The sequence below is a fragment of the Phocoena sinus genome, chromosome 1 (assembly GCF_008692025.1).
Source record: "Phocoena sinus isolate mPhoSin1 chromosome 1, mPhoSin1.pri, whole genome shotgun sequence".
In the NCBI taxonomy this organism is placed as follows: domain Eukaryota; kingdom Metazoa; phylum Chordata; class Mammalia; order Artiodactyla; family Phocoenidae; genus Phocoena; species Phocoena sinus.
In genome coordinates, this window is record NC_045763.1 from 144,930,651 (window position 1) to 144,952,975 (window position 22,325).

The 22,325-nt window shown below is 36.4% G+C and overlaps 1 protein-coding gene across 3 annotated transcripts in view; it reads right to left on the bottom strand.

Annotated features, from left to right (window-relative positions):
* Positions 1–1,411: 1,411 nt before the first annotated feature.
* RPS6KC1 (ribosomal protein S6 kinase C1) overlaps positions 1,412–22,325 on the bottom strand; it is a 232,740-nt gene continuing 211,826 nt past the window's right edge. For all 3 annotated transcript variants that reach the window (XM_032637882.1, XM_032637891.1, XM_032637899.1), the window contains 3 exons: positions 18,446–18,528; positions 17,256–17,351; positions 1,412–2,391 (listed from right to left, as the gene is read on the bottom strand). In XM_032637882.1, coding sequence (XP_032493773.1) covers positions 2,281–2,391; positions 17,256–17,351; positions 18,446–18,528 — 290 coding nt within the window. In that variant the 3' untranslated portion in view covers positions 1,412–2,280. The remainder of the gene's footprint in view (positions 2,392–17,255; positions 17,352–18,445; positions 18,529–22,325) is intronic.

Below are 22,325 nucleotides of genomic sequence, written 5' to 3' on the forward strand. Positions count from 1 at the left end.
CATGGGTTCGAGCCCTGGTCCAGGAAGATCCCACATGCCGTGGAGCAACTGGGCCCATGTGCCACAACTACTGAGACTGTGCTCTCAACTAGAGAAAGCCCACTTGCAGCAATGAAAACTGCCCAGTGCAGCCAAAAATTAATTAATTATTGTAAAAAAGGAAAAGCTTTTTTTTAAAAAAAAAAAAGTAAAAACAGACTTGGGTCCATCACCCCAAAGCTACTTATCCTAATATACTAATATAATAATATACTAATACCTAATATACTAATACTAATATAATTCATGTCTACCATGATTATGAATGATGTATTTACATTAAGCACAATTCCAAACACACAGAGAGAGAGAGAGAGAGAGAGAGAGAGAGAGAGAGAGAGAGAAACTGAAGCAGTGGAATTCTGTCAACACACTAACACAGCAACCATCTGTTAACGCTGTCCTTTGAATCCAAGGGACCCAAATCATGTGGTAGGGCTGGGAGCTTCACCTTAGCCGTGAAGTCCTACTTTCATGTCATAGGGCACTTCTGGAAGGAAGCTCTGTAATGGCCAGTTCTAACTACTTACAGATTTCCTACTAGTCCTACACAGGAAGTCATTCTTGTGTCTCACCTGCATAAGTTCCTGTTATGAGGCCAGGGGGCTGGTGAGTTGAAATCCAGTTCCAGGGAGTGATGTCATCTTGACTGAGCTATGATCCTGCTGACCTGCTCCCCATCCCAGTGTTGTTGCAGCACTTCAGCTGGGTTTCAGGTTATAAGGGGACCAAAAAGGAAAATGGGGGAGTAGGATAATAGAAAAAGCAAAAATGCTTGCACATTTCCTTTGTGTCACTAAAGCATTTTCTGCTTCCATTTAATTTGATGGGCAGACCTGGCCAATGGCAGCTGGAAGCTGTACAGATGCTCTTGGAGTAGGGATAGGCTCTCACACAGATCTCAAAAATACAAAGAATTAAAACATACAGAAAACTTTCATTATGTTGTGGCTCCTAACTTGAAAATGGTGACTTATTCTTTCTTCTTTGGATAAAGTTTAAAGAACAGACATTAACTTAAAATTTTGTAAATTGTTGTAAACAATGCATGACTACAGGAACTATCTTAGCAACAGAAGGAAATAATGAATACAAATGTTTGGAGATGTATAAATACTCATGTTCTTTCTACACGACGTCAAGTAGATTTGGAGGTCAAATCTGGAAATCCTGTCAATACATTATAAAACAGGATTGCCATTCAATCCCATTTAGATGAGATCTTTTGGTTCTTAGGATACTAAGCCATAAAACTAAAATGAAGTCAAGCATAATAAGAAGCAGAAATTGTTAACATTCCAAAATGAAAGGAAGAGAGGCCTTTGGAAATAAAAGAAAAAAAATCTTAAGCAATTAAATGAAAGAGAGATTTAAATTTTTACTACATTTATTTCACATGATTCTTTAGTTCTTATTAAGTTGATACAATTTGGGGAAATAAATACTCCCTTCCCTTTTTTGTTGCATATGTATTAATAGGGGTAGGAAGAACAGAACATGAGAGAATAGACAAAGGGTGTAGAAAGTGAAAAAATAAACATGAAGAGAGAGAGCGAAAGAGAGAGTGTTCATATGAACCCTTCTGTTAGCAGTACCAACCAACAAAGTACACAGTTGACAACATGAAGTGTTTTCTTCTCACGTGGACTTCCGAAAGAATGACTATGGGACCATATTCGACATACATTAATTATATAGCATTGTGGTTCAGTTTTCCTATCAGACATGACGTGTATTTTCTTTTTTTCTCACTTTTTAAGCTCCACAGATGACATTATTCATGAAGCACTTTTAGTATATTATTCAGCAAATATTAATTTGATCATATTAAACCAATCCTGGTTAGCAGAAAGCACTGTCAGCTGCCATGTAAAGGTCCTCCTTTCAAGTAACACTTCATTCTACACTTGGAGCTTCATATCAGAGGAAGGTCTTGAAGGGCATTCCTCTTTTAGTTGGGTTTACAACTCACCTGCAACACTAAGTGCAGATAAAATAAAGATCACACCTCAGTTAAAGGTTTGTACATAACAGCCCCTTGCAAATGTAGCCAATATCTTGTCCAGACAGAAACTGTAAAGGAATTGTTCTCTCTCAGGCTTTTTCTTTCTCCATTTCCTCTAAAGATCTTCATCCCAATGCTTGGTGCCCCATAACTGAGTGTAAGGCAGAGCTACCTCTGTGCTGGAGACGCCTGTCACAGAGAAGATCAGAACGTGTGCAGAGAACCCTGCATTATGTTCATCTCATTAGTTCTGCCCAATCCACAGGGGTAAAAAATGGATGAGATTTGATATCTTCAACACCAGCAACTCCTGCACCAAGACGCTCCACAGGGTTGAACTGTAAGAGCTAAAAAAGAAGGATTTAGTGAATAGTGGGAATCCAACTAAAGAATCAAAGGAAAAGAAAAATATATGAAAGGAAAGAACTTCTAAATTCAACCCCAGTAACAAATGGACTTAACTGACTATATTTCCTTGAAAGGGAAATCTAGCTGTGGGGTGGTGGGGAACATATCTGAGTTTATGACTTTTCAACTGATTTGAAATATGACCTTGAGTAACTCACTTTGTTTCTCATCCTCATATAGTACAATAGGATAGTTACACCTATCAATTTCCTATTCCAAAAGTACAATTATGACATTAATTAGATATTTCACCAAATTCTGAGAGATCCAGTTACTCCTTTCATGATGAGAAAGTTTGGGAGGCGCAATAAGTCTTTCAACCCCTAGTGAATTATATATGCACCAGGTCTAAACTTTACCTGAGGTCTGAATAAGCCAATTCATATTCCAGAATTGCTTTCTTTGAAATAGCTGACTCACATGGGACAATTTGATACAATGAGTGAAATGTGTTTCGACTTCTTCACTAATAGGAATCAGGTATAAAATAAGTTAATAAATGTTACACGCAATAGGACTGTTAAGTGTGGGAAAATAAAAGTAGTCATATACAATTATAGACAACCCTGGGCATACTGAAAGAATGTGTTAAGACATTCATGTATCCCCCAATTTTTGTTTTAACAGCTTTACTGAGGGATAATTTATATAGCATAAAATGTATCTGCTGTAAGTATACAACTTAATGATTCTTAGTAAATTTAAAGAGTTGTGCAACTTTCACCACAATCCAGTTTTAGAACACTTTGATCATCCTAAAAAGTTTCCTCATCCTGTTTGCAGTTAATCTGCATTTCCATCTCCAGCCCTAGGCAACCACTGATTTGTTTTCTATCTCTATAAACTTGCCCTTTCTGGATATTTTGTATAAATGAAATCATAAAAATATGTTGTCTTTTGCAGCTGCCTTCTTTCACTTAGCATAATGTTTTTGAGATTCATCCGTGTTGTAGCACGTATCAACAGTCTGTTCCTTTTTACTTCTGAACAGCATTCCACTATTTGGATATAACACATCTTGTTAATATATTCACCAGTTAATGGACATATGGACTTTCCAGGTTGCGGCTATAATTAATAGTATATATGACTTCCTGCAGACACATATTTTCATTTCTCTTAAGGACATTCCTAGGAGTGGGACTGGTGGGTCTTGTGTTAAGTTTATGTTTAGCTTTTTAAGAAACTACCAAACTTTTCTAAAGTATCTGTACCATTTTACGTTCCCGCCAGCAACGTATGAGAATTCCAGTTTCTCTACACCCTCATCGATAATTGATACTGTCTTTTTTATTACAGCCCTTCTAGTGGGTATTAGAGGTATCTTATTATGGTTTTAATTTATATTCCCTAATGACTAGTGATGGTGAGCATCTTTTCATATACTTCTCAGCCATTTATAAAGCCTCCTTGGTGAATCTTTGCCCATTTTTATACTGAGCTGTTTGCTTACTGAGTTAAAAGGTTCTTTACACATTCTGAAAACAAATCTTTTATCAGTTGCATGATGTGCATATATTTTGTCCCAGTCTGTGGCTTGTCTTTTCATTCTTTTACTGGTATCTTTTGAAGTGCAAAAGTTTTTAATTTTAATGAAGCCCACTTTATCATTTTTTTTTCTTTAATGGATCATGTTTTGGTGTCATACCTAATAATTCTTTTCCTAACCCAAGGTCATGAAGATTTTCTCCAATATTTTTCCTACGATTTTACAGTTTTAGCTCCCACATATAGGTTTATGAGCTATTTTGAGTTAGTTTTTGCATATGATATGAATTAAAGGTCTCAGTTTATTTTGGTTTTAGCATGTAAATATTTGATTTTCCCAGCACCATTTTTTTTTTTAACATCCTTATTGGAGTATAATTGCTTTACAATGGTGTGCTAGTTTCTCTTCTATAACAAAGTGAATCAGCCATACATACACGTGTGCTCCCATATCTCCTCCCTCCCCAGCACCATTTGTTGAAAAGATTATTTTTTCATCATTGAATTATCTTGGCACCTTTATGGAAAATCCATTGACCATAAATGTAAGAGTTTATTTCTGAACTCTCAATTCCATTCCATTGATCTATATTGCTTATCTTTGCTATAATACCACAGTAATTAAGTAGTTACTGTAGCTTTATACTGACTGGAAATTGGGAGTGTAAGTACTCCTTCTTTGTTCTCTTTCAAAATTGTTTTGGATACTCTAGGTCCCTTGCCTTTTCATATTCTTTTTTTTTTGCGGTACACGGGCCTCACACTGTTGTGGCCTCTCCCATTGCGGAGCACAGGCTCCGGACGCGCAGGCCCAGTGGCCATGGCTCACAGGCCCAGCCGCTCCGCGGCATGTGGGATCTTCCAGGACCAGGGCACGAACCCATGTCCCCTGCATCGGCAGGCGGACTCTCAACCACTGCGCCACCAGGGAAGCCTTCATATTCATTTTGAAGTCACTAAAGTTTTCCCAATTTTGCTGATCTTTTCAAAGAACCAACTTGTGATTTAATTTTTCTCTTATTTTTCTCTTCTATCCAATGAAGATTTTCTCTTTCATTGATTTCTGCTTGCTTTCTTTCTTCTGCTTGCTTTGGATTTATTTTGCTTTTTACAGTTTCTTTTTCTAACTTCCTCAGTTACAAGGTGAGATTTTTATTTGAGACAGTTCTTTTCCTATACAGATGTCTAAAGCCATAAATTTTCCCCAAGAACTGATGTAGTTGCATCCTATAAATTTTGATATAACATGTGTTTGTTTTCATTCCATTAAAAACAATTTCTGGCTTCTCTTGGCATTTCTTCTTTGACTCAGGTTATTTAGAAGTGTGTTGTTTAATTTCCATATATCTGGTATGGATTCACCAGATCTCTTTCTGTTGATGATTTCTAATAAAAAGTTGTTATGGTCAGAGTATGCTGTATAATTTCAATCCTTTTAAATACTGAAAGTTGTTTTATGGCATAGCAAATGATCTATCATGGAGAATGTTCCATGTGCATGTGATAAGACTGTATTCTGCAATCATTGTTCTATATACGTCAGAGTTGTTTGATAATGTTGTTCAAGTCTTCTCTATATCCTTGCTGATTTTCTATTAATTATCAAGAATGGGGTATTGAAGCCTCCATTTATTATTACTGTATTATCTATTATTTCAATTCAATCAGACTTTGCTTCATATGTTTTGAAGCTGTTATTAGAGCATATACATTTATAATTATTATATCTTTCTTTGTATTGATCCTCTCATCATTATAAAACATCTTAGTCCCTGGTAATTCTCTTGTCTCCACATCTATTTTGTCTGATATTTAATAAAACCACTTCACCTCTCTTATGGTCACTGTTTGCATGATTTATCTTTTCCTACCCTTTTTCTTTCAACCTATTTGTGTTTTTAATTTAAGCGTGTCTCTTGCACACAGATAGTTGGATCTCTTTCTTATCAACAATCTTTGCCTTTTGTTTGGCATGTTTAGACATTCACACTGAATGTAATTATTGACATGGTAGGTTTACGTTTGCTAATTTGCTACTTGTTTTCTACGTCTACTGTCTTTTTTCATTCCCCTTTACTGCCTTCTTCTGTGTCAAATACTTCTTACTGTACTATTTCAGTTCCTCTAATAATTTTCCTTTACTATTTTTTTTAGTGGTTGCTGTCAAGATTATAATATGCTTCTTAATTTATCACAATCTACTTCAGATTAATTCCAGTGAAATGCAGAAATTTTGCTCCACTATAGTTCCATTCCTTCTGTCCTCCTTTGTCTTTTACTGTCAAATACTATATGTTACATCCATATAGGTTATAAACCTACGAGCACAGTGTTACAAGTATTGCTTTGTACAACCTTATGTCTTTTGAAAGAAGCTGAGCAGAGAAATGAGAAAAAACATATTTAGTCTTTTCTATTAACTCAGATTTATATTAGTTATATTCTATTATATAGAATATATATTTATATATATTTATAATATAAAATTTAAATATTTTATTTAATTTATTTAAATATTATATTTATTTAATATATATTAAATATACATAATATTTATATATAATATATATTTATATACATTATATAATATATAATAAATATATTATTTATATATATTTATATCACTTATATTCTATTAACGCTATTAACTCAGATTTATCATTCCAGAACTTTGGAATGAATCCTATGAATCTGAGTCACTATCTGGTAACTTGCAGCTGAAGGACTTCTTGTATTATTTCTTGTAAGACAACTCTGCTAACAATGAATTCTCTGTCTTTACTTGGAAATTTCTTAATTTCATTTTCATTTTTGAAAGATAATTTTGCTGGATATAGATATCTTGGCTGACAGTTACTTCCTTTCAACATTTTAAATATGTCATTCCACTGTCTTCTGTCTTCCCTTTTTTTTTTACATCTTTATTGGAGTATAATTGCTTTACAATGGTGTGTTAGTTTCTGCTTTATAACAAAGTGAATCAGTTATACATATACAAATGTTCCCATATCTCTTCCCTCTTACGTCTCCCTCCCTCCCACCCTCCGTATCCCACCCATCTAGGTGGTCACAAACCACCGAGCTGATCTCCCTGTGCTATGTGGCTGCTTCCCACTAGCTATCTATTTTATGTTTGGTAGTATATATACGTCCATGCCACTCTCTCACTTTGTCACAGCTTATCCTTCCCCCTCCCCATATCCTCAAGTCCATTCTCTAATAGGTCTGTGTCTTTATTCCTCTCTTACCCCTAGGTGCTTCATGAACTTTTTTTTTTTCCCTTAGATTCCATATATATGCGTTAGCATACGGTATTTGTTTTTCTCTTTCTGACTTACTTCACTCTGTATGACAGACTCTAGGTCCATCCACCTCACTACAAATAACTCAATTTCGTTTCTTTTTATGGCTGAGTAATATTCCATTGTATATATGTGCCATTCTTTATCCACTCATCTGTTGATGGACACTTAGGTTGCTTCCATGTCCTGTCTATTGTAAATAGAGCTGCAGTGAACATTCTGGTACATGACTCTTTTTGAATTATGGATTTCTCAGCGTATATGCCCAGTAGTGGGATTGCTGGGTCATATGGTAATTCTATTTTTAGTTTTTAAGGAACCTCCATACTGTTCTCCACAGTGGCTATATCAATTTACATTCCCACCAACAGTGCAAGAGTGTTCCCTTTCCTCCACACCCTCTCCAGGATTTACTGTTTGTAGATTTTTTGATGATGGCCATTCTGACTGGTGTGAGATGATATCTCATTGTAGTTTTGATTTGCATTTCTCTAACGATTAATGATGTTGAGCATTCTTTCATGTGTTTGTTGGCAATCTGTATATCTTCTTTGGAGAAATGTCTGTTTAGGTCTTCTGCCCATTTTTGGATTGGGCTGTTTGTTTTTTTGTTATTGAGCTGCTTGTAAATTTTGGAGATTAATCCTTTGTCAGTTGCTTCATTTGCAAATATTTTCTCCCATTCTGAGGGTTGTCTTTTGGTCTTGTTTATGGTTTCCTTTGCTGTGCAAAAGCTTTGAAGTTTCATTAGGTCCCATTTGTTTATTTTTGTTTTTATTTCCATTTCTCTAGGAGGTGGGTCAAAAAGGATCTTGTTGTGATTTATGTCATAGAGTGTTCTGCCTATGTTTTCCTCTAAGAGTTTGACAGTGTCTGGCCTTACATTTAGGTCTTTAATCCATTTTGAGTTTATTCTTGTGTATGGTGTTAGGGACTGTTCTAATTTCATACTTTTCCATGTAGCTGTCCAGTTTTCCCAGCACCACTTACTGAAGAGGCTGTCTTTTCTCCACTGTATATTCTTCCCTCCTTTATCAAAGATAAGGTGACCACATGTGCATGGGTTTACCTCTGGGCTTTCTATCCTGTTCCATTGATCTATATTTCTGTTTTTGTGCCAGTACCATACTGTCTTGATTACTGTAGCTTTGTAGTATAGTCTGAAGGCCAGCAGCCTGATTCCTCCAGCTCCATTTTTCATTCTCAAGATTGCTTTGGCTATTCGGGGTGCTTTGTGTTTCCATACAAATTGTGAAATTTTTTCTTCTAGTTCTGTGAAAAATGGCAGTGGTAGTTTGAAATGGATTGCATTGAATCTGTAGATTGCTTTGGGTAGTAGAGTCATTTTCACAATGTTGATTCTTCCAATCCAAGAACATGGTATATCTCTATATCTCTATTTCTGCAGTGTCAGTTGTTACTTCTCCTTTTTCATTTCTAATTCTATTGATTTGAGTCTTCTCCCTTTTTTTCTCGATGAGTCTGGCTAATGGTTTATCAATTTTGTTTATCTTCTCAATGAACCAGCTTTTAGTTTTATTGATCTTTGCTATCATTTCCTTCATTTCTTTTTCATTTATTTCTGATCTGATCTTTATGACTTATTTCTTTCTGCTAACTTTGGGGTTTTTTTGTTCTTCTTTCTCTAACTGCTTTAGGTGCAAGGTTAGGTTGTTTATTCGAGATGTTTCCTGTTTCTTAAGGTAGGATTGTATTGCTATAAACTTCCCTCTTAGAATTGCTTTTGCTGCATCCCATAGGTTTTGGGTCATCGTGTTTTCATTGTCATTTGTTTCTAGGTATTTTTTGATTTCCTCTTTGATTTCTTCAGTGATCTCTTGGTTATTAAGTAGTGCACTGTTTAGCCTCCATGTGTTTGTATTTTTTACAGATCTTTTCCTGTAATTGATATCTAGTCTCATAGCGTTGTGGTCAGAAAAGATACTTGATATGATTTCAATTTTCTTAAATTTACCAAGGCTTGACTTGTGACCCAAGATATCTATCCTGGAGAATGTTCCATGAGCACTTGAGAAAAATGTGTATTCTGTTGTTTTTGGATGGAATGTCCTATAAATATCAGTAAGTCCATCTTGTTTAATGTATCACTTAAAGTTTGTGTTTCCTTATTTTCATTTTGGATGATCTGTCCATCGGTGAAAGTGGGGTGTTAAAGTCCCCTTTTATGATTGTTACTGTCGATTTCCCCTGTTACGGCTGTGAGTATCTGCCTTATGTACTGAGGTGCTCCTATGTTGGGTGCATAAATATTTACAATTGTTATATCTTTTTCTTGGATCGATCCCTTGACCATTATGTAGTGTCCTTCTTTGTCTCTTGTAATAGTCTTTATTTTAAAGTCTATTTTGTCTGAAATGAGAACTGCTACTCCAGCTTTCTTTTGATTTCCATTTGCATGGAATACCTTTTTCTATCCCCTCACTTTCAGTCTGTATGTGTCCCTAGGTCTTAAGTGGGTCTCTTGTAGACAACATATATACGGGTCTTGTTTTTGTATCCATTCAGCCAGTCTGTGTCTTTTGGTGGAAGCATTTAATCCATTTACATTTAAGGTATTCATCGATATGTATGTTCCTATTCCCATTTTCTTAATTGTTTTGGGTTTGTTATTGTAGGTCTTTTCCTTCTCTTTTGTTTCTTGCCTAGAGAAGTTCCTTTAGCATTTGTTGTAAAGCTGGTTTGGTGGTGCTGAACTCTCTCAGTTTTTGCTTGTCTGTGAAGGTTTTAATTTGTCCATCAAATCTGAATGAGATCCTTGCTGGGTAGAGTAATCTTGGTTGTAGGTTTTTCTCCTTCATCACTTTAAACACGTCCTGCCACTCCCTTCTGGCTTGCAGAGTTTCTGCTGAAAGATCATCTGTTAAGCTTATGGGGATTCCCTTGTGTGTTATTTGTTGTTTTTCCCTTGCTGCATTTAATATGCTTTCTTTGCATTTAATTTTTGATAGTTCGATTAATATGTGTCTTGGCGTGTTTCTCCTTGGATTTATCCTGTATGGGACTCTCTGTGCTTCCTGGACTTGATTAACTATTTCCTTTCCCATATTAGGGTAGTTTTCAACTATAATCTCTTCAAATATTTTCTCAGTCCCTTTCTTTTTCTCTTCTTCTTCTGGGACCCCTATAATTCTAATGTTGGTGCGTTTAATGTTGTCCCAGAGGTCTCTGAGACTGTCTTCAGTTCTTTTCATTCTTTTATCTTTATTCTGCTCTGCAGCAGTTATTTCCACTATTTTATCTTCCAGGTCACTTATCCATTCTTCTGCCTCAGTTATTCTGCTACTGATCCCTTCTAGAGTATTTTTAATTTCATTTATTGTGTTGTTCATCATTGCTTGTTTCCTCTTTAGTTCTTCTATGCCCTTGTTAAATGTGTCTTGCATTTTCTCTATTCTATTTCCAAGATTTTGGGTCATCTTTACTATCGTTATTCTGAATTCTTTTTCAGGTAGAATGCCTATTTCCTCTTCATTTGTTAGGTCTGGTGGGTTTTTACCTTGCTCCTTCATCTGCTGTGTGTTTTTCTGTCTTCTCATTTTGCTTATCTTACTGTGTTTTGGGTCTCCTTTTCGCAAGCTGCAGGTTCGTAATTCCCATTGTTTTTGGTGTCTATCCCCAGTGGCTAAGGTTGGTTCAGTGGGTTGTGTAGGCTTCCTGGTGGAGGGGACTAGTGTCTGTGTTCTGGTGGATGAGGCTGGATCTTGTCTTTCTCGTGGGCAGGTCCACGTCTGGTGGTGTGTTTTGGGGTGTCTGTGGCCTTATTATGATTTTATGCAGCCTGTCTGCTAATGGATGGGGCTGTGTTTCTGTCTTGGTAGTTGTTTGGCATAGGGTGTCCAGCACTATAGCTTGCTGGTCATTGAATGAAGCTGGGTCTTGGTGTTGAGATGGAGATCTCTGGGAAATTTTCACCGTTTCATATTATGTGGAGCTGGGAGGTCTCTTGTTGACCAGTGTCCTGAAGTTTCCTTTCCCACCTCAGAGGCACAGCACTGACTCCTGGCTGAAGCACCAAGAGCCTTTCATCCACACAGCTCAGGATAAAAGGGAGAAAAAAAGGAAGGAAGGAAGGAAGGAAGGAAGGAAGGAAGGAAGGAAGGAAGGGAGGAAGGAAAACATAAAATCAAATCAATAAAGATAAAATAAAATAAAGTTATTAAAATAAAAAATAATTATTATGAAAAAAATTTTTTAAAGAAAAAAGAACGGACAGACAGAATTCTAAGACAAACGGTGAAAGCAAAGCTATACACACAAAATCTCACACAGAAGCATACACATACACACTCACAAAAAGAGGAAAAGGGGAAAAAATAATATATCTTGCTCCCAAAGTCCACCTCCTCAATTTGGGATGATTCGTTGTCTATTCAGGATTCCACAGATGCAGGGTACATCAAGTTGATTGTGGACCTTTCTTCCACTGCTTCTGAGGCTGCTGGGAGAGATTTCCCTTTCTCTTCTTTGTTCGCACAGCTCCTGGGTTTCGGATTTGGATTTGGCCCCGCCTCTGCGTGTAGGTCGCCTGAGAGCGTCTGTTCTTTGCTCAGACAGGACAGGGTTAACGGAGCAGCTGATTCAGGGGCTCTGGCTCACTCAGGCCGGGGGAGGGACGGGTACGGATGCGGGGCGAGCCTGCAGCAGCAGAGGCCAGCATGACGTTGCACCAGACTGAGGCACGCCGTGCGTTTTCCCAGGGAAGTTGTCCCTGGATCACGGGACCCTGGCAGTGGTGGGCTGCACAGGTTCCTCCGCGTCTTACTCTTCCGCCATCTTCTCCTACCTCTCTTGCATTGTTTTTGATGAGAAGTCAGAAATCACAATGTTCCCTTGGATACAATGAGTTGTTTTTCTTTGGCTCCTTTTCCTCTTTGTTTTTGTCTTTCAACAAGTGGACTACAATATCTCTATGTGGATCTCTCTGTATTCGTCCACATAAGGTCCACTAAGCTTCTTGGATGCATCTCAATGTTCTTCATCAAATTTAGGATTTTCAGCCATTGTTTCTTAAACATTTTTTGCTGCCCCTTTCCCTATGTCCTCTTTTTGGAACTCCCATTATATGTATATTGGTATATTTAATATCGTTTTACAGGTCTCTTTATCCCTGTTCATTTTTCTTCAAATTTTTTAACCTGTTTTTCAGATTGGATAATTTACTATCATGTTGAGATGCTCCAGTGAATTTTTTTTCCCCTACTTAATTCTTCACTTCAATTATTGTACTTTTCAACTTGAGAATTTCTATTTTGTTCTTTTTTTCCTTTTAATATAATTTCTATCTCCTTATTGAGAATCTCTATTTGTTGATTCATTATTGTTTTATTTTCCTTTAATTCTTTATACATGATTTCCTTTAATTCTTTGAATGTATTTATAATAACTGCTTTGAAGTCTTTATTAAACCCAGAATTCTGGGGACACTCAGAGTAATTTCTATTGACTGTTTTTTCCCCTGCCTATGGATCAGGGAAATCTTACAATTAAGATATCTTACAATATTTTGGATATCTTACAATATTTTGCTGAAAATGAGACATTTTAGATAATATATTTTAGTGACTCTGGAGTCTTATTTTTTTCTCAAGAAGACTGTTATCAATTGCTGTTGGTTGGTTTATTCTTTGATAACTTGTTCAGCTAGATCTGTAAATCTGCTTCCCCCACCCCACTGTAACAAGCAGAGGTTGATATCTCTGCTCATTTTTTTTTCTTTTTTAAGAAAAAAGTTTTAAGTTTTCCTTTTTTAAGCTTGGTTTCCTAAGGGTCACCACTGTGTGGTGTGCATAGCTTAGTGGTCAACCAGTGACTGAAAAGGGGTTGCATTCAAATACTTTAGCTACTAAAGCTTCCATCCTATGCCAGTGGGCAGGAGAACACATTCAAAATTTAGGCCACTTTCAAGTCTGTCCTTGTTTTTACTTTCCACTGAGATCTTTCCCTGCACATGCATACAGCCTCAGTGCTGGTCTTCATGGCCTACCTCAACCTGGGAGAACCTTCACACCTGGCCAAGCAGGGAAGAGAGAATGCAAGTAGCCCCAGGCAAGAATGCCACAGAGTCCCACAATTCTTTCCCAAAGTTCAGCTATTTTTCAAGCATAAGTACTTTCCAGATTGTTGCATCCCTCTGATCAATTTCCAGAGCACAAAGATGGTTATTTTTGCCAATTCTGTCCAACTGTATAATTTCTTTTTTTGAGAAGAGAATTTTCCAACTTTCTCATATGGCTATAGCCATTCAAACTTGAGAATATTCCTATAGCATATAATTTTTTCCACAGAATTTAGTCAACTGCAACTGAAATATGTGGATGATTACATTAATGGTTCTATACCTATAGGAAATCCCACTATTCAAATCAAACCTAAACTTTTATTTCTCCTTTTTCCTTTATTTCTATATTTCTATTATTCACTAATAATCATTTATATAAAAGCATCAGTTGATTTCCTATTACGTGCCAATCCACTACTTTTTAGACCTTTTCAACCTGTATCACCAGCAGTTGTGTCACTCTCATGTTAGCAGCCCTATACTATAATTCAACTATATGCTTCATCGAATTATAAATTACTACATGTCGTGAGCTTTCAATGCTGCCCTATCAACCATAATAATACAAAACATTTATGTGACGCTTACTGTGTGCCAGGCATTATTCTAATTGCTTAACATAGGTTAATTCACTGAACTCACAACAACTCTATGAATAGTTACTATAAATATCTGTTTTATAGATGAGAAAACAGAGACTCAGAGAAATTAAATAACTTGTTTAAGATCATATAGATAGTAGGTAGCAAGGATATGATCTGAATTCAGGCACTCAGTCTCCAGAATCCCTGTTCTTAATCACAACATTACACTGCTTTATGAGTGCGTGATCTGCAAATGCCAAGAATCTATTACTTCACTTTGCTATCACCAAATCCACAAGGGGAGTGAAGCATATACTTCAAAAGACTGTACTCACAGTCTTTTCACTTGAAATTACTGTATCTAGCATTCAAAATGACTACTTTTTATTAAAGTGAACTGCTCAAAGAATTTTTATATTAGAAGTCGCTAAACTGTCTTAAGAGAAAAGCTGCTATTATAAAACAAACGGCATAAGCATATCCTAAACGTATCAAATCCATTTTCAAAATCAGACAAGTCATGTCCACTGATTGAAATGTGGAAGGCATTGAACATCTGAATATAAATCTAAAATATCAAACATTAGTAAGAATTAACTATAACTATAGCATGTTTTTTAATATTTCAGCAAACATATAAACATGTAAGTTCGTTCTTTCTTGTTAAAATTGGCTTTCCTGCCCCCATTCTTTCCAAAACATGACCTCATTATGAAATTCCAATAAAAGTTCATATTGTGACTTTTACTAAAGTCAATTTACCTTAGTTCATGGACTCTTCTATAATTTTGCAAGTGTAAATCTATAGGCAAAAGTATAATTGTTTACCCATGACTGTCTTGCTTATTCTGCCATTTTAAATACTGTCCCAGGCCTTCTGAGAGATCACACAAAGATTCTATTGCTAAAAGAATGTGTCAGCCAGTGGCAAAACCAAGACAGTCACTGCCAACCTCCTTCCTCCTAAAGAACTGGCAATAAAGCTGAGCACTGGAGGCACAGAAATTTATTTTGAAGGTCTTTTTCTCATATAATATCTTTCAACTGACAAAGCAATTGTGTCATAAAGAACTAAAAGTACACTGGGAAGTACAAACATCCATGCTGAGGATCTGTAAATATCTTTTTTTAAAACTGCATTTAAAATGTAACTATGTTTACTTTAGCACCATTCACTTGGACTGAGATGACTAAACCATGGGTACAGGGAATTATGAAATCTAGGAAGAAAGCAAGGAGCTGAAAAGACCAAAGGGGAAAATCTCCTCAAAGTGGAATAATTCTTTCCACATAAATCATTTTGTGATTTTTTTAAAGTAACCTTTATGAACCATGAGGTAGTGGAAGAGGAAAGTCAAAATGACAAATTGCTAATCATGCCAAGAGACCCCTTTTCCCTTTCCTGATGATGTTTCCTCAACATGAGTGGTAGTTTCCTTAGGCAGGCCAATGACAGAATGCTGCTTTAACTATATAAGCTATACATATCTGTATTTGGGAACTTAACATATCTTAAGCTCAGACTTCTTTACAACATAAATTCTGATAGACAGGAGTACCAGACCTTTATTAATTAATGTGGGGAATTCTATTCTCAATATTATATAATAATGACTACTTCTTTAAGAAAGAGAAACAAAAAATAGCAGTTGCTAGCCTTCCTTAAATTAATAGCCAAAAAAATACTTTGAATTTACCTTGCTGTGCCACAACAAAGGATATGAAATCAAATGAGGAGCTGTCCTTTTTGCCCATTAGAATGAAATGTTTTATGTATCTTTGCATTACCTCTTAATCCTTTTACAAAGTGCTCAGGGTACTCTGATCTCACTATTTCCAACCTGATTATGTTTCTTTAGATTTTACAGAGTCTGGGCAAATTAATCTTCCTGAAGCACGACTCTGATCCTTTCACTCTTGTGCACAAAAACTCCAAATCTCAATTTTTTACTGAATTAAATACTATCATTCTCCCCTGGTGTTCATGATAAGAGAGCCCCAACTTCTCTTTCCATTCTCATCTACTTACTATTACTCATCCCTATATTCATCCTTGTACTCTAGATAAACCAAACTTTTGATTTCCCAAATTGAGTCTTTCTGACTCCTTCCTTGCCTTTGTTCAAGCTTTTCATTCCACCCAGTTATTATCCCACGTCCAACCTTGCAAGCCAAAATTCTGGCTAAGCCTCCGCAAAAATAACACTCACTACACAAAAACATCCCTAATACCACCACTGCGTGAATTATTACACCTCTTTATCCTGACTCGCCAAAGTATTTTTTTAAACCTCTCTGATAGCCTTTATTAAATCCATCTGTGATATAATAATTTGTGAATCTCAAGTTTGTAGCTTATGACACTATGCCTTACATATATTCATTGAATGGAACAAAAATCACTGCTCAAGAGAATACTAGGTAATACTCTTCTTAATATTTTCTCCCCTCCCCTTTTCTCTTTCTTTTTTTTTTTTTTACAAATTTTGTTTTCCCTGATTTAAAAAATAATTCATGTTTCATTAAACAAAAATTTTAGTTCTTCATCTTTTTCAAATAACTTTTCCCTTGATATTTTCCCCAAAGCATAGGGGATCACAGTCCTGACAATTCTTGCTGATTTGCTGTGAGCCTATCATACCTCAATGCTAACAACCCTCGGTGTACTCATCAAAACTTGCTCTTCAAAACTAGGTGAGCATTTTACACATGGCAAATCAATTTAAGGAGCTCACTAGAGTTCCAAGCCTACCTCTGGGATACTGAACTTTAATTATCAATAGTCTCTTTCTTCAAAGCCACCAGAAATACACCAACTGACACCAATATTCAAGTTCCATGAATGGATCTACAAGTGATCTAACTTGGCAAGATTTTCTACCACTTCTCTCCTAAGTAGCCCATTCCTACGTTTATAAATATAGCCATTTGCCATATACTATCTCGAGACTAGCTCTAAGGAATAAACTCTTTAAAAAGTTTTAAAAAAAAAAAAAAGAAAAGAAAAGAACATAGCCATTCACATATGGTTACAAAATGTAATAGAGCAGCTCCAGACCAGCTAAAAGCAACACTTAAATCTCACACCTACACAGACATATGGAATTGACTAAACATTAGCCTGGATTTAAAATAAATAAATAAATAATACCAACAAGCTTTACCTATTCTCTCTGACATCACCAATACTCAGATAATAGTAGAAGCCTAAAGATGTACAGTACTAGTTCTGAATTTGTAATTAGTAAAGGGTCCTCCTTGTCTGAAACTAATTTCTTTAAGGTTTTGGAGCTGTGGGCTCTGCTAATTTGCACGGTTGATATACTTGGCCAATAGGTCAATTAAATTACCTGTTGAATGAGTGAGCGAGCCTCTTCAGAGACACATTCTGGCATGTTCAAAGTAGTGTGAGTATTTATTCCTGCTGGATGGCACTCAACCAGAGTCTGAAACAATCAATCAGGTACACTTCTTATCCCACACAACATCATATTCTGTTCCATCACAGGGTTTATGGACAGCAAATACAGAAAGCTCAACAACCACCTTAACCGGAGGTGCAGTAATCACCACAGTACCCTCTAAGCAGTTTAGTACAAGGGCTATGAGCCCACAGAACTCTAACTGAAATACAGGCAGTCATCAAAATCGCATCATAAGCTTAGGCCACTCACCCTTTTCCCTTAGTTATAAAGAGAGTGGCTCATAATAGAAAAACTTCCATTATACCCAAAAACTAAAATGGGACTTGATATCTCAAATTTTTTAGTGTTCTTAAAAACCTTCAAAGTTGAAAAGTTGTTAATAATAATGCTTTATATATGTATAGCACTTTATGGTTTAAATGTATGTACAGGTGACTTGTGTATACCACAACCATGTTAGGCGCTCAGTATTAACTACATATTTAAGGTAGATGACTACTTACAAAAGTATGACTGTTCATTTCCTCTGTTTTCATCCCAGGAGGCAATCTGCACAATACTCAGTTAAAATCTATTAACTATTAACCTCAAATATCTTACTTAAAAGTTATTGACCAGAGAGACTACACATTCTCTCTGATCAATAACTCTCTGTTAAGCCAGAATGGACAGGAAAAAGTACAGTATTGAGAAAAAAGATAATATTACCTTTAATATCTACATGAATTTTCTAAAATGATAATTCCCTCCTGGTTTCAGACAGGTATTTAAAACATACAGAGAATTTAAATCTTTACATGAACCTTACAGATTTAACTCTGTTGAAACTGACTCATAGAAAAAGAAGAGAAAGAGTGTGTAGTCTTATATCTCGCTATGGACTAACAGTGTGACATAACAGAATTTTACCATCAATTTATTCAATGTAATAGAATTCAACTTTTTAAAAAATCTGGACTCTTGATAAACATGCATTTTTCTGCCCCCCCCCCCCTTTTGGTATCGAGGTTTTCTTAGTCCCTGACCTAAAAACTAAAGGCAAAGGCTAAATATTCTCAATTTGAAATCAAGGTAGCATCTGGATAAACTTAATAAACCTCCAGGTCACTGCTTACCTTGCCAGTGAGAAGCTCAAAGAGGACAGCACCCAAACTCCACCAATCACAGGCTTCAGTTTCTTCCGTGATTGCTCCAACCTCTGAACACACCAAAAAAGGTTGATATTAACATTCCAAAGGTCAATTAAGCTCTCAAAATTAACATGTATTAGCAAGGTGACCTTTTTAATGCTGAGAGAGCACATACTAAATACTACTGGGTTTTCAAAATTCCTGAAAGTTACTTATCCTTTTGGTCACCTACTGTGGTTGCAATTTTTTATGCAGCCATAGATTAAACTGAGACATTTGTTCTTTACTTGATAGAGGGACACCTTCAAGATGCTATACTTAAAAGTTACATGAATCTACTAGATGAACATTTTGCTGAATTTTTCAAATTTGAGAATGTACAGCCAACCCTATCTCAGGGGTCATTTTTTGTTTTAGAAATAAAGACTCTAGGTTTCAGAAGGAACTTCAAAAATTATCTAAACCAGTATTAATTATCCTTTGAGTTACAGACTAGAAACCAGAGAGGTGAAATGCCTTGTCCAATGTCATATAGTAAATCAGAAACAGAACTGGGACCTAGTTTATAGTATGATCCCTCTCCTAAGTAATCAATTGTTTTCAACTAAAGAAGGAGGATGTGAAATGCAAATTTACCCATTTTATTATTCAGAAGTACAGATAGATATGGTGTTTTAAGCCACAACTGAAACTACTGGCTAAGATGAGGGCTTTTAGAATATCTCCAAATTACAGTTTTATCTGTGTTATCCCTATCTCTCACCAGCACAAGTTCCTGAAATGTAATACGAGTTTTCAGGTGTCAGCCTTCAGTTTTCTTCACAAATCAGCAATAACTCCTCATTTCACCATTTTTGAGGCTTTTAGCTCTTAAGTCATGTTTGATGTCTTCTTGTCCTTTCCTAATGACATTCAATTAGTCACTAAGCCTGAATATATCTGCCCTTTCATTTCCATTAAACTGACAAAACACACTTACTATTTGTCTGCAGGTAGCCCAAAACTCACAACAATCATGTTGAAAAGGTTTTAAGTAGCTAGGTTGGAACTTGGACAATAATAAGTGGAAGTGGTGCTCAGGCACCCCAGCCTTTTAACCAATACTTAGTGAATCTACTGTGTTGGAGAACCAAAAAAAACTCATAACACAGCTCGAGTTTTAAGTCTTGAAACAAAGGTCACATGGCTCAGAAAAAGAAAAAAAGAGCCATTTCTATGCAAAATACTGAAATTACTCCACTTCAGCAACCTCCTTCCTTATCTCTGCACCTACTGTATTCTGGGCTTCACAAGGCCTATGTACAACTATACCCTTCACACCAGCTCCTACCCATCTTTCCTCCCCTTATTGTGCTACATGCCAAATCACAACCTCCATTCTCTAACTTAGCTGCTCTCAGCTAGGTGGTAAAAAGAAAACATAGATATTTAACTGACTCATATTATTGTGTGAATGACCAAAAGGCTTCCTCCGAGAGCCATCTGCATTCATAAAATAGCAGCTTGCTTGAAAAACTGAGAACTGTCTTACTATCTAACAATAGAGGTTTACTTATACGTTTTGACACATGAATTCAATGAAATATTATTACATAAGCATTTTAAATGATGTATTCACACAAGGTTTAGGTATATAACTAAATGTCTGGATATATTAAATTTAAAAAAAACAAGCTATAAAACAATAGGATCTTAATTTTTAAAATACATATATTTTTAAAAGACTGGTGGGAAAATGTAACAAAATGTTTTAGTGCTTTGCCTCTGGGATGGTGAGATTTTTATTTTCATTCTTATACTTATTAACCTACACGAATATCTAAGTGGTACAATTTTAAATGTATAGCAAGATGGCGTGAAAACCTTCAGGCTTGTTGGAGCAGGAAAGATGAAGCTATATAGGCCACTCCTCCCTAAGAGTCTGTTTGCCTATAGTTTCCTCTACAACTTTACACTTGATCTTAGCCAAAAGGCCGAGAAGCGATCGTCTAAAACTTTAATGTATTGTATATTAGAGGCAGCAGTGGACTAGGAATCAGAAGTCCTGGGTTAAGAGCCTTGAGGAATTCACTTGATCTCATCCATAACACGAGGGTGAGATCTGAGGACCTCTAGGTTAAATGTAGCTCTATAATCTACGATTCTGATACTTAAGGATTCCCTAAAACAGTGATTTTCTTGAAGGACAATTCCTTGGGGGCTCTCATTCAAAGTACTTATGTTACCCCTCCCAGATTCAAATACACTGCCCCCACCCCCCATTCCCAAGCTCCCCATAGAGAGCCACCATCACCTTTGGGAGTGTGCTCCAGAAACTTTAAAAAGGATGTGTGTTCTTAGAAACTTCAGAAAAGGAGAAGAAATTTACCATAGCCCTGTCATCAAATATAACCTTTTGCACATTTCCTTCCAGTCTAAGGCAGGCAATGGATTACATCACTTCCCTGTTCAAAATTCTGAAATGGCTTCTCACTGAACATTAAATAACATTCAAATGGCTTGCTTAACCAGGCATGTATATATATTCAGGCCTCTATAATGAGGTCTCAACCTATCAAGATTCATTCAAACACGTATAAGCAGTACAAACTAGGTCCCCTGTTAGGCACTATTCCTCCACAGAACACTATGTACTCACCACATTGCTAAATAATGTGAAACTAAAATCAGTTTTCAGAGTTAATGGCTTTATTTTTAAATATCTTGCTCAAGAATTTAAGTTATGTCATTTTCTTTAATCATAAAGCAAGCAGTATATACTCCTTAGTTTTAGAAAGGTGTTACATGTTCACAATTCAAGACTCCAAATTATTGATCGGCCATCTGTTTTGAATATGCAACCTCCAAGTCTCACTTTCCGTGTCTGAAGGTTGCTAGTAGGCACATATTGTAATAATGATAGTTACAACAACAAAACAGTAGCTAACATCCGTTGACTGTTTACCATACGTAAGGAACTGTGTTTAACATTGTACATGAATTATTTAAAATTTCCAAGCATCCTTACGGAGAACTTACTTGGGTAGAATGACTTTGGAGGAGAAAGAATACTATATTTGTGTGGTCAGGGAAAAGAGGAATGCCTGACCCAGTCAGCTCAGAGAAAGCTGTGAAGATCAGATGGTTTTATAGGGTCTAAGAACATGCCCTGAGGAGCTGTAGACTAGAACCACATTCCAAGTCTCTGCTCACAAAGGTTTGCTGTCAGAATTGAGCAAAGGGTTATTGTGGTAAGTCTATGCAATGTAATCAGTGACTATTATAATTTATAAAGGGATCTTTCAAATTCCCCTAAAGGTCCAAAGTGCCATCACCAGTGTAGCCTAGACCACCAAATGCTACACGTTGTGCCTGCTTCCCATATCACTGCTGGGAATGTGCGCTGGGTGTGAAATGTGTCAGAAAGAGGAGAGAGAGAGAGAGTGAGTGAGAGACAGAGAGAGAGAGAGAGAGAGAGAGAGAGAGAGAGAGAGAGAGAGAGAGAGAGGGAGTGTGTGTGTGTGTGTGTGTGCACATGCGTGCACGCACGCGGTGGGGGGAGGGGGATCTCTGATGCTACCATAAGCACAGTGCATCCTCCTGAGCATCAAAGGTTTTTATATGTGTGGGAGGTGGTAGGATGTTGTTTTATTATTAAAAGAAACACAGACCCATTATGGAACAAAATGTAAACCGTGCATGGATCTGCAAGATAAAAAGACTTCAAAGAAACTTCAGGATCATATTATTAGTCTCTGAGGTCCCCATTTCATATCACCTCTACAGTCAGAAGTACTTGGGTAGAAAAGTTTGAGAGGCACCTCAGGAGACAGATAAGGTGTTATTCCTTTATTGGTTTCTGTGACACTGTTCAACTAAGGAGTCT